General features: G+C 38.6%; 1 protein-coding gene across 12 annotated transcripts in view; it reads right to left on the reverse strand.

The window, feature by feature from the left end:
* Positions 1-2768: 2768 nt before the first annotated feature.
* Positions 2769-13849, reverse strand: part of Vmat (Vesicular monoamine transporter) — a 111260-nt gene continuing 100179 nt past the window's right edge. For 7 of the 12 annotated variants that reach the window (XM_073957621.1, XM_073957622.1, XM_073957620.1 and 4 more), the window contains 6 exons: positions 9925-10098; positions 9670-9808; positions 9545-9603; positions 9109-9477; positions 4063-4289; positions 3332-3999 (listed from right to left, as the gene is read on the reverse strand). In XM_073957621.1, the coding sequence (XP_073813722.1) occupies positions 3556-3999; positions 4063-4289; positions 9109-9477; positions 9545-9603; positions 9670-9808; positions 9925-10098 (1412 nt within the window). In that variant the 3' untranslated portion in view covers positions 3332-3555. Of the gene's footprint in view, positions 3157-3331; positions 4000-4062; positions 4290-9108; positions 9478-9544; positions 9604-9669; positions 9809-9924; positions 10099-13849 lie in introns of those variants that run through there. The other 5 variants (XM_073957632.1, XM_073957628.1, XM_073957630.1 and 2 more) reach the window with 1 other exon arrangement.

Here is a 13849-nt window from a genome sequence, read left to right on the forward strand (position 1 = left end):
TGCTGCCTGATTCATTTGAATTAGGTAGTACTTGGCCTTTAGTCTTTTACATAAAACTGAGCGTGAAAAAGCGGCGTATTTCATTGTGTTTATGCCTTAAGGCATCATAAAAGGAAGATGCCTCTAATGTAAACTTGTCATAAGATTACAGATGACACTCTGACAGCATTGCCAGATTCAAAAGATACAAATGTATATTTTCATCTTTTAATTAATCCGGATTTTCTGTTGGAAGTGTTGGATTTTTATTTTACAAAACAGATTTACCTGCCCGATTTATAATAAATCTTGTTAAATTTGACCGGAATAATAAAAATAAAGCCTCATAGAATGAGAAGAAAACGACAAGAAGTTCTAATGTAAATTTGCTATAAGATTACAGATGACACTTCTTCTTCTTACAATTGCTATTCAGTTGTTAGTTGAAGTTCACACACGAGTAATTTCAGGTAATAAAATGTCATGAAAATGTGCATTTTAGACAAAGGATATGAGGAGAGTGATATGTTATTATTCTATCCTCACCGTCTTCGCCTAAAGACTACCAATGGGATGTCAGTTTCTTGGAACAAGTGTCGTTTAGGGGCACCTCTTGGATCGTTCCGAAATTTTTACCGTAGGTAGACCTTGGGACCCTGAACACAACGATATATAGATTTCCGGAGGGAAGTCCATACTTCCCGAGATATAGGCCTTGACATTTCGGAAATTTCGTAACTGCACACCCTTAGGTTGTTTGTGGGCACCTCTCGGATCCTGCTGAAATTTTTACAATAGATAGCCCTTGACACCCTGAACACAACGATATATAGATTTCCGGGGGAAGTCCATACCTTAACAGCCTTAGGTTGTGTTTCATACTTCCCAAGATATGGGTCTTGATTTTTTTAATTTTATCACCATTATTTTTAAAACCTGTGCAATATGGGACTCGTTTTAAAGCTCACGAAGAGTAATTTCCAATGCCGCAGATAAATAATAATGGTAATTAAAAATTTCTTTTCAATTCAAAGTGTTCTTAAGCATAGTACACACGGTCCAACAAAACTGACAGTCATCGAGGTCTATTTCGTTAATATCAAAGTCTAACTGAATAATTACTTTCCTAATCACTAAATTATACCCTAAATGTTGTATTTCAATCATTTTTAGCTAACAAAAAGTTTTTATTTGCCAGAAAATTGCCGTAAAAGTACGTTGACTGTCAGTTTTGTTGGACCGTGTGTACTATGCTTTAAGTAGCCGGACTTCGGCCAGGAATTAAGACTTTCTGCTGTGGACAGAACAGAACTTTCTTTTAAATGAAAAGTGTTCTTAAGTAGCCGGCCTTCGGAACTTTCTCCTATAGACAGGGACAAAAATGGGCTACGCGATCAAAACCTTCTTTAAAATTGAAAGTTTCCTAAGTAGCCGCCTTTGACCAGCAATTTAATACATTCTCCTATAAACAGGTATAAAAATAGGGTGCGTGCATTAAAGTACTCTCCATAAGCTTTAAAACGATGCCCATATTGCCCACGTTAGAATAGTAAAATGTCAAGACTCATATCTCGGGAAGTATTGACTTCCCCCAGAAAATTATATATCGTTGTGTTAAGGGTCCCATGGGCTACCTATGGTAAAGTTTTCAGCCCGATCAGAGAGGTGTCCATAAACAACCTAAAGGTGTGAACAGAATGAAATACGCCGCTTTTTTCACGCTCAGTTTCATGTCAAAGATTAAAGGCCAAGTACTACCTAATTCAAATGCTGTCTAATTAATTTGAATTAGGTAGTACTTTGCCTTTAGTCTTTTACATGAAACTGAGCGTGATAAAGCGGCGTATTTCATTGTGTTTCTACCTTAAAGGTGTTGAAGTACGAAATTTCCGAAAAGTCAAGACCCATTTCTAGGGAAGTACGAACTTCCCCCCGGAAAATTATATATCGTTGTAATCAGGATGCCAAGGGCTATCCACTGTAAAAATTTCAGCCCGATATTTTTTCTCATATCTCCTCGATTTTCTTTTTGGCAATTACGAATCTTATTAACGTCAAAGAAAATGACATTTAGAGTACATTTATACTGGCATTTATTATCATTATAATGAAGCTATCTGGTTGTTATAGCAGAATGGATTTGATGCTGGGTTGGTAGACACTGGCCCAAACGCTTTTGGTTTCGGGTCAATCCGGAGCAAAGAAACTGCTGCCATGGGATTGACGCTATATTGATTTGACGTAAATTGTAAGAAAATATCTCTCAACCAAATCAAGATAGGGCCATTATTATGATAATAAGCTCTAGAATAAATGTGCTCTTAGGTTGGTGGATGTATTGCCTTTACCCCGAGAGCTTTTTTTTTGAATAAAACATAATTATAAAATAAATTAAAAATAATCCCTCTAACATTTAGAATCACATTGAATTATCTCAATTCCAATGGTTACTCTGACGGCTATCTTCTTTACTGGGAGTAGGAATCCGTAAAAGGAATTCCATAGAAGAAACTCTTACATAACCTCTAGGCGAGGTATAGAGTTCCAAAAAGTTGTGAGTTTTTATATGTAGATTTTTTTTTAAATTTTTAAATAGTGCATATTCGTAACAAGGTGAGTATCAAGGGGTTCATCATCATGGGTTTCAATAAGTTTTCATTTTTTTTTAATTTCTTTTAAGACCCGCATTAACGAACCATAAATAGTTTTTTTGTAGTTTTTGTGGCTTTTTAAGGCCAATTGCAAGGAAAATAAATTATGTAAAAAATTTCCTAAGTATTTTTTAATAGTTTTCTTTTCTCGTGGATTTCCCACGAACTTTAACAACAACAATTTGAAAAAAAATATATTTGTAAATATATAAATTTGGTTTTCTTTGTATATCAATTCAACATCAAAAGCTTTTGAACCAAATATTTGAATAACGTACTTGTTTTTTGTATAAATTTTCATATGATATTGCTGATATTGTTGGTTGTATCATAAATAGTTTCCAAATATTTTTTTGTAGATTTTTTCCAATTTTTTTTAAATATTTTTATCCATTCATTAGAGATCATGGGCATTTTCATTCATAGCAAGAGAGAGTCCGAGAGAGGGGTAGTTCATTTATTCATCTTCTTCATAATTTTGATATGTGACATAGCGTACGGCCGAACGTTCACCAACAATGAGAGACTGGAAAGAGAGATGAGAGTAGGGAAATTTGTTAAAAGTGGGACAATGAGGGGAATTTTGAACCTTTACCGGCAAATTAGTATGATTATCATTAGGTGTATAATGAATAAGGTTTAGGAAAACTTTCATTTAGTTTTCTTGCAAATAATAAAATAAAACTCAAACAAAACAAAAATTTTAATAAAAAGTAAAATATTTATTGGCATACAAACTTATAGAGAAAGGGCAAATTAGGGTATAAAATTAAACTAGAGAACAGTATTTTCTATAAGAAAATCTAATTTTTTTGGAACATTCAATACTGTATTGGAATCTTCGGCAGATGTTCCAAACATTAAAACATAAAATTACAATAAAATAAAAATTTTCAAAAGCTTATAAAATAAAAAAAACAACAACTTAAAGTCTTTCACTTTCGATGAAAGCCGGATTTGTGACACCGTCATTTATAATGGCAGGACTTGTAGCTTGTATAGTTGTAATCTCTTCGGCAGCTGGTGCACCACCAGCATCAATAGTACCCACCTTCTTTTCCTCTCTTGTGGGTGGATTCTTAAGCAGGGTCAGCAACGGGGCATAAAGGAAGCAAATGATGGCAATACCAAACAACATCCATTCAAAGCCAATAGTTTTCACCAAGGTACCACTTAGGGCCGGTCCCACGGCAAAACCCAAACAGAAAGCCACATCACCTAAGGCATAAACGCTACCATACACAGCTGAATGTCGAATATCCACCAAATAACCCAATTCCGGCATCATAGAGGAGTCCACCATTCCAATTGCAAAACCAAGGCCAGCATTGGGAATAATCAAATGGGTTATGGAAGTAGCCATGGGAATCTGCAGCAATAACAGATATTATCTTAAAGAAAATTCCAACAAATTTCAAACATTTTTACTCACCATTATCAAACAGCCACCAATGATGATCAAGCCCAAACATGCCGCAAACCATCTGCCAATTTTGTGGCCAAGGGGTCCAAAGAGATTTGTGCCAATCAAGTAGCTTACGGAGGCGGGTAAAAATGCCACACCCTGTTCCCAACGGCTTGAGCCCATGTTATCCAACATCCACAAGGGTAAGGACGGTTCCAACATGGCGATGCCCATGTTGGCAAAGGTTATGGAGCCTATAAAGGATAAGAAGATAGATAAAAAGAAGAAGGAAATTTAGAGATTTCCTATGAATAGCAAATTTTCTTATGGAGATCACTATTCAGCCAATTTCATATGGAAATCACTAGTCAGCCCGGCTGAATAGCAAATTTCCTATGGAAATCACTAGTCAGCCCGGCTGAATAGCAAATTTCCTAGGGAAATCACTAGCACATTTCCTATGGAGATCACTATTCAGCCCAGCTGAATAGCATATTTCCTATGGAAATCACTATTCAGCCCGGCTGAATAGCATATTTCCTATGGAAATCACAATTCAGCCGCGCTAAATAGCACATTTCCAATGGAAATTACTATTCAGCCCGGCTGAATAGCATATTTCCTATGGAAATCACTATTCAGCCCGGCTGAATAGCATATTTCCTATGGAAATCACAATTCAGCCGCGCTAAATAGCACATTTCCTATGGAAATTACTATTCAGCCCGGCTGAATAGCATATTTCCTATGGAAATCACTATTCAGCCCGGCTGAATAGCATATTTCCTCTGGAAATCACTATTCAGCCCGGCTGAATAGCATATTTCCTATGGAAATCACAATTCAGCCGCGCTAAATAGCACATTTCCTATGAAAATTACTATTCAGCCCGGCTGAATAGCATATTTCCTATGGAAATCACTATTCAGCCCGGCTGAATAGCATATTTCCTATGGAAATCACTATTCAGCCCGGCTGAATAGCATATTTCCTATGGAAATCACTATTCAGCCCGGCTGAATAGCATATTTCCTATGGAAATCACTATTCAGCCCGGCTGAATAGCATATTTCCTATGGAAATCACTATTCAGCCCGGCTGAATAGCATATTTCCTATGGAAATCACTATTCAGCCCGGCTGAATAGCATATTTCCTATGGAAATCACTATTCAGCCCGGCTGAATAGCATATTTCCTATGGAAATCACTATTCAGCCCGGCTGAATAGCATATTTCCTATGGAAATCACTATTCAGCCCGGCTGAATAGCATATTTCCTATGGAAATCACTATTCAGCCCGGCTGAATAGCATATTTCCTATGGAAATCACTATTCAGCCCGGCTGAATAGCATATTTCCTATGGAAATCACAATTCAGCCGCGCTAAATAGCACATTTCCTATGGAAATTACTATTCAGCCCGGCTGAATAGCAAATTTCCTATGGAAATTACTATTCAGCCCGGCTGAATAGCAAATTTCCTATGGAAATTACTATTCAGCCCGGCTGAATAGCAAATTTCCTATGGAAATTACTATTCAGCCCGGCTGAATAGCAAATTTCCTATGGAAATTACTATTCAGCCCGGCTGAATAGCAAATTTCCTATGGAAATTACTATTCAGCCCGGCTGAATAGCAAATTTCCTATGGAAATTACTATTCAGCCCGGCTGAATAGCAAATTTCCTATGGAAATTACTATTCAGCCCGGCTGAATAGCAAATTTCCTATGGAAATTACTATTCAGCCCGGCTGAATAGCAAATTTCCTATGGAAATTACTATTCAGCCCGGCTGAATAGCAAATTTCCTATGGAAATTACTATTCAGCCCGGCTGAATAGCAAATTTCCTATGGAAATTACTATTCAGCCCGGCTGAATAGCAAATTTCCTATGGAAATTACTATTCAGCCCGGCTGAATAGCAAATTTCCTATGGAAATTACTATTCAGCCCGGCTGAATAGCAAATTTCCTATGGAAATTACTATTCAGCCCGGCTGAATAGCAAATTTCCTATGGAAATTACTATTCAGCCCGGCTGAATAGCAAATTTCCTATGGAAATTACTATTCAGCCCGGCTGAATAGCAAATTTCCTATGGAAATTACTATTCAGCCCGGCTGAATAGCAAATTTCCTATGGAAATTACTATTCAGCCCGGCTGAATAGCAAATTTCCTATGGAAATTACTATTCAGCCCGGCTGAATAGCAAATTTCCTATGGAAATTACTATTCAGCCCGGCTGAATAGCAAATTTCCTATGGAAATTACTATTCAGCCCGGCTGAATAGCAAATTTCCTATGGAAATTACTATTCAGCCCGGCTGAATAGCAAATTTCCTATGGAAATTACTATTCAGCCCGGCTGAATAGCAAATTTCCTATGGAAATTACTATTCAGCCCGGCTGAATAGCAAATTTCCTATGGAAATTACTATTCAGCCCGGCTGAATAGCAAATTTCCTATGGAAATTACTATTCAGCCCGGCTGAATAGCAAATTTCCTATGGAAATCACTATTCAACTGCGCTGCATAGCATATTTCCTATGGAAATTACTATTCAGCCCGGCTGAATAGCAAATTTCCTATGGAAATTACTATTCAGCCCGGCTGAATAGCAAATTTCCTATGGAAATTACTATTCAGCCCGGCTGAATAGCAAATTTCCTATGGAAATCACTATTCAGGCCGGCTGAATAGCAAATTTCCTATGGAAATCACTATTCAGGCCGGCTGAATAGCAAATTTCCTATGGAAATCACTATTCAGGCCGGCTGAATAGCAAATTTCCTATGGAAATTACTATTCAGCCCGGCTGAATAGCATATTTCCTATGGAAATCACTATTCAGCCCGGCTGAATAGCATATTTCCTATGGAAATCACTATTCAGCCCGGCTGAATAGCATATTTCCTATGGAAATCACTATTCAGCCCGGCTGAATAGCATATTTCCTATGGAAATCACTATTCAGCCCGGCTGAATAGCATATTTCCTATGGAAATCACTATTCAGCCCGGCTGAATAGCATATTTCCTATGGAAATCACTATTCAGCCCGGCTGAATAGCATATTTCCTATGGAAGTCACTATTCAGCCCGGCTGAATAGCATATTTCCTATGGAAATCACTATTCAGCCCGGCTGAATAGCATATTTCCTATGGAAATCACTATTCAGCCCGGCTGAATAGCATATTTCCTATGGAAATCACTATTCAGCCCGGCTGAATAGCATATTTCCTATGGAAATCACTATTCAGCCCGGCTGAATAGCATATTTCCTATGGAAATCACTATTCAGCCCGGCTGAATAGCATATTTCCTATGGAAATCACTATTCAGCCCGGCTGAATAGCATATTTCCTATGGAAATCACTATTCAGCCCGGCTGAATAGCATATTTCCTATGGAAATCACTATTCAGCCCGGCTGAATAGCATATTTCCTATGGAAATCACTATTCAGCCCGGCTGAATAGCATATTTCCTATGGAAATCACTATTCAGCCCGGCTGAATAGCATATTTCCTATGGAAATCACTATTCAGCCCGGCTGAATAGCAAATTTCCTATGGAAATTACTATTCAGCCCGGCTGAATAGCAAATTTCCTATGGAAATCACTATTCAACTGCGCTGCATAGCATATTTCCTATGGAAATTACTATTCAGCCCGGCTGAATAGCAAATTTCCTATGGAAATTACTATTCAGCCCGGCTGAATAGCAAATTTCCTATGGAAATCACTATTCAGGCCGGCTGAATAGCAAATTTCCTATGGAAATCACTATTCAGGCCGGCTGAATAGCAAATTTCCTATGGAAATCACTATTCAGGCCGGCTGAATAGCAAATTTCCTATGGAAATTACTATTCAGCCCGGCTGAATAGCATATTTCCTATGGAAATCACTATTCAGCCCGGCTGAATAGCATATTTCCTATGGAAATCACTATTCAGCCCGGCTGAATAGCATATTTCCTATGGAAATCACTATTCAGCCCGGCTGAATAGCATATTTCCTATGGAAATCACTATTCAGCCCGGCTGAATAGCATATTTCCTATGGAAATCACTATTCAGCCCGGCTGAATAGCATATTTCCTATGGAAATCACTATTCAGCCCGGCTGAATAGCATATTTCCTATGGAAGTCACTATTCAGCCCGGCTGAATAGCATATTTCCTATGGAAATCACTATTCAGCCCGGCTGAATAGCATATTTCCTATGGAAATCACTATTCAGCCCGGCTGAATAGCATATTTCCTATGGAAATCACTATTCAGCCCGGCTGAATAGCATATTTCCTATGGAAATCACTATTCAGCCCGGCTGAATAGCATATTTCCTATGGAAATCACTATTCAGCCCGGCTGAATAGCATATTTCCTATGGAAATCACTATTCAGCCCGGCTGAATAGCATATTTCCTATGGAAATCACTATTCAGCCCGGCTGAATAGCATATTTCCTATGGAAATCACTATTCAGCCCGGCTGAATAGCATATTTCCTATGGAAATCACTATTCAGCCCGGCTGAATAGCATATTTCCTATGGAAATCACTATTCAGCCCGGCTGAATAGCATATTTCCTATGGAAATCACTATTCAGCCCGGCTGAATAGCATATTTCCTATGGAAATCACTATTCAGCCCGGCTGAATAGCATATTTCCTATGGAAATCACTATTCAGCCCGGCTGAATAGCATATTTCCTATGGAAATCACTATTCAGCCCGGCTGAATAGCATATTTCCTATGGAAATCACTATTCAGCCCGGCTGAATAGCATATTTCCTATGGAAATCACTATTCAGCCCGGCTGAATAGCATATTTCCTATGGAAATCAGTATTCAGCCGGGCTGAATAGCAAATTTCCTATGGAAATTACTATTCAGCCGCGCTGAATGACAAATTTCCTATGGAAATCAATATTCAGCCGCGGTGAATAGCAAATTGCCTATTCAGCCTGGCTGAATTGAAGTTTACTTTTGGAAACCTCTATTCAGCAGGGTTGAACTATTATTTTTTTATTATTTTATTTTTTTGTTTGGGAAATACTTACCAGCCGCAATCAAAATATAAGGATCCGATATCAATGCCTTCAAGGTGGGCGGTTCCGTCTCCGCCTTTTCTATTGACGGCTGTAACATGAACAACTGCAGCAAGCCATCACCCAGGGCCAGCACTGATAAAACCAAAAACGGAGCCGATTTGCCAACAAATTCATACATGACACCACCAAATGGTGGCCCGATAAGGACACCCAAGGCCAAACCACCCAAGGCAATGCCCATGGCATTGCCACGTTCCTTGTCATCTGTGAAACGATCCGCCAACATACCCATACCAGAGACACTGCTACACGATGAGCCAATACCTTGCAAAGCTCGGGCAATAAACAGGACGGTATATGAGCGGCCAAAGGCAAAGACTAGGGAGGGAATTTTGAAGAAATATTAAAGGGTTTGGGGGAATTGTTGGTGTTTTGCTAGACTTACTTAAGGTGGAGACAAACATAATTACAAAACCGGCAAACATGGGTATGCTGTAGCCAATCCTGGGATGGAAAGAGGGGAGGGATTTTGTTTAATGTTCCTTTGATTTGTAAGGGAGTTGCTCTTACCTGTGCGTCAAAGGACCAACAATTGGATTTACCAAAAGCTGCACAAAAGCCTTGGAAGCAAACAACAAACCCACTTCCACAGTTTCACCAACCAGTTCCTGATGCCGCTCCTCTAGTTCACGATAAAGTGTTTCATTTTCTAAATTGCATTAAAAAAGTCATTTAAAATTATTTGCCATTCATTCCCTGACGCCTAACCGGCAGCCAGCCACTCACTCAGTCAATTGTCGGCATAATTGTCTATTAAATACTTACCCTCTGGACTCAATGTTGAGACTTCTAGCGTTGGTGAGACATCATCACCATCTTTGCTGCATGGCGAAGGCGTCGGTGTTGGTGGCACATGAATGCTAAGCGGGGTGCGTGGATAGCTGTCCAAAGGAGCGTCTGGGTGCCGTATGTCGTACAGGAACTCAGGTATAATAGGAACTGTAATAAAAAGCAAGCATTTAGTTGTGAGATGAACATCGTCAGCGACAAATTGTGGTAATTAAGTTGTTGTTGCTGTTAGAGGAAATGCTAGAGTTGCCAACCGTTTTGAAGAATCAATTAACGTAACTTGAAGAGGAAGAGGTGCAAATAAAGATAAGGGTTTTTGTATTGACACAAAGGACGACTTCTTTTTCAGCATTAAAGGCAGCGCTTTATGGGGTTGGGGAAAACTTTTTGAGGTTAGAACAATGGCAGAGACTTTTAATTACTTTTAAAAACAATGAAGGTCCCAAAAGGCAGCATACAACCCAAAATCAATAAAGGGAACACTTTAAGGTCACACAAAGATCTGAACAAGGATGTGTGCCCCAAACAAGGATATTCAAAACTTCTTTGCAGAATATCCAAACAATTTTTCTACTCTTTACATTCCACATTCCATTAACAATTAAATCCATTCACAGAAGACCTAAACAAGCGAGGTGCATGCTAATCGTTTCTGGCAGGACTTCCTCGTTATGCTATCCTGTCTATAGTCCCATTCTAGTTGTCATGTAAACATTGTTTATAAATTCAATTTTACAATTCAAAACCAACTTCAATTTTAAAGTACTTTGGAGTGGCTACTATACAACAACTTCGCCTGAGGCAACAAACAACCAAACAGCACCCATGATGGGGCGATAAGTATTATCCTTAAGTGTTGCATGTTAGGTTTGTACTTGCGGCTGGCTGTGAGGCCACTGAACACTTCATAATTGCTTTGGCATAATATTGTGGCCATATTTAGACATTTATCCATTCGCACAGACAAGACTAGCGGAAATGGGTTTATTAGGCTAACAAAGTTAAACGGAAGCAAGCAATTGCAACTACATGCAACTCTCTTAGGATCAATTATTTTTAGATATTTGATAATTGTTGTGGCTTTAAAGGGAATTTTTACAAACATTCGGGCGAATGGATATGCAATTCTTTAAAAAATTTAAAATTCAGTTCTGCTGAATAGCAAATTTCCCATCGAAATCTCAATTCAGCCACGATGAGTAGCAAAGTTGCTATAGAAGTCACTATTCAGCTAGGGCCAATAGCAAATTTCCGAAGGAAATCACTATTCAGCCAAGCTGAATGTCACATTTTCTATTGAAATCACTATTCAGCCAGACTGAATTGAAGTTTTCCTATAGAAACCCTTATTCAGCCAGGCTGAATTGAAGTTTTCCTACAGAAAACCTTATTCAGCCAGGCTGAATTGAAGTTTTCCTATGGAAAACCTTATTCAGCTAGGCTGAATTCAAGGTTTCCTATAGAAAACCTTATTCAGCCATGCCGAATTGAAGTTTTCCTATAGAAAAACTTATTCAGCCAGGCTGAATTGAAGTTTTCCTATAGAAAACCTTATTCAGCCAGGCTGAATTGAAGTTTCCTATAGAAAACCTTATTCAGCCAGGCTGAATTGAAGTTTTCCTATAGAAAACCTTATTCAGCCAGGCTGAATAAAAGGTTTCCTATAGAAAACCTTATTCAGCCAGGCTGAATTAAAGGTTTCCTATAGAAAACCTTATTCAGCCAGGCTGAATTAAAGGTTTCCTATAGAAAACCTTATTCAGCCAGGCTGAATTAAAGGTTTCCTATAGAAAACCTTATTCAGCCAGGCTGAATTAAAGGTTTCCTATAGAAAACCTTATTCAGCCAGGCTGAATTAAAGGTTTCCTATAGAAAACCTTATTCAGCCAGGCTGAATTAAAGGTTTCCTATAGAAAACCTTATTCAGCCAGGCTGAATTAAAGGTTTCCTATAGAAAACCTTATTCAGCCAGGCTGAATTAAAGGTTTCCTATAGAAAACCTTATTCAGCCAGGCTGAATTAAAGGTTTCCTATAGAAAACCTTATTCAGCCAGGCTGAATTAAAGGTTTCCTATAGAAAACCTTATTCAGCCAGGCTGAATTAAAGGTTTCCTATAGAAAACCTTATTCAGCCAGGCTGAATTAAAGGTTTCCTATAGAAAACCTTATTCAGCCAGGCTGAATTAAAGGTTTCCTATAGAAAACCTTATTCAGCCAGGCTGAATTAAAGGTTTCCTATAGAAAACCTTATTCAGCCAGGCTGAATTAAAGGTTTCCTATAGAAAACCTTATTCAGCCAGGCTGAATTAAAGGTTTCCTATAGAAAACCTTATTCAGCCAGGCTGAATTAAAGGTTTCCTATAGAAAACCTTATTCAGCCAGGCTGAATTAAAGGTTTCCTATAGAAAACCTTATTCAGCCAGGCTGAATTAAAGGTTTCCTATAGAAAACCTTATTCAGCCAGGCTGAATTAAAGGTTTCCTATAGAAAACCTTATTCAGCCAGGCTGAATTAAAGGTTTCCTATAGAAAACCTTATTCAGCCAGGCTGAATTAAAGGTTTCCATTCAGCCCGGCTGAATAGTGATTTCCATAGGAAATTTGCAATTCAGCCCGGCTGAATAGTGATTTCCATAGGAAATTTGCAATTCAGCCCGGCTGAATAGTGATTTCCATAGGAAATTTGCAATTCAGCCCGGCTGAATAGTGATTTCCATAGGAAATTTGCAATTCAGCCCGGCTGAATAGTGATTTCCATAGGAAATTTGCAATTCAGCCCGGCTGAATAGTGATTTCCATAGGAAATTTGCAATTCAGCCCGGCTGAATAGTGATTTCCATAGGAAATTTGCAATTCAGCCCGGCTGAATAGTGATTTCCATAGGAAATTTGCAATTCAGCCCGGCTGAATAGTGATTTCCATAGGAAATTTGCAATTCAGCCCGGCTGAATAGTGATTTCCATAGGAAATTTGCAATTCAGCCCGGCTGAATAGTGATTTCCATAGGAAATTTGCAATTCAGCCCGGCTGAATAGTGATTTCCATAGGAAATTTGCAATTCAGCCTGGCTGAATAGTGATTTCCATAGGAAATTTGCAATTCAGCCTGGCTGAATAGTGATTTCCATAGGAAATTTGCAATTCAGCCTGGCTGAATAGTGATTTCCATAGGAAATTTGCAATTCAGCCTGGCTGAATAGTGATTTCCATAGGAAATTTGCAATTCAGCCTGGCTGAATAGTGATTTCCATAGGAAATTTGCAATTCAGCTTGGCTGAATAGTGATTTCCATAGGAAATTTGCAATTCAGCCCGGCTGAATAGTGATTTCCATAGGAAATTTGCAATTCAGCCCGGCTGAATAGTGATTTCCATAGGAAATTTGCAATTCAGCCCGGCTGAATAGTGATTTCCATAGGAAATTTGCAATTCAGCCCGGCTGAATAGTGATTTCCATAGGAAATTTGCAATTCAGCCCGGCTGAATAGTGATTTCCATAGGAAATTTGCAATTCAGCCCGGCTGAATAGTGATTTCCATAGGAAATTTGCAATTCAGCCCGGCTGAATAGTGATTTCCATAGGAAATTTGCAATTCAGCCCGGCTGAATAGTGATTTCCATAGGAAATTTGCAATTCAGCCCGGCTGAATAGTGATTTCCATAGGAAATTTGCAATTCAGCCCGGCTGAATAGTGATTTCCATAGGAAATTTGCAATTCAGCCCGGCTGAATAGTGATTTCCATAGGAAATTTGCAATTCAGCCTGGCTGAATAGTGATTTCCATAGGAAATTTGCAATTCAGCCTGGCTGAATAGTGATTTCCATAGGAAATTTGCAATTCAGCCTGGCTGAATAGTGATTTCCATAGGAAATTTGCAATTCAGCCCGGCTGAATAGTGATTT

This window comes from Musca autumnalis, unplaced genomic scaffold (genome assembly GCF_047663935.1).
Source record: "Musca autumnalis isolate F117 unplaced genomic scaffold, ASM4766393v1 scaffold_5, whole genome shotgun sequence".
NCBI lineage: Eukaryota > Metazoa > Arthropoda > Insecta > Diptera > Muscidae > Musca > Musca autumnalis.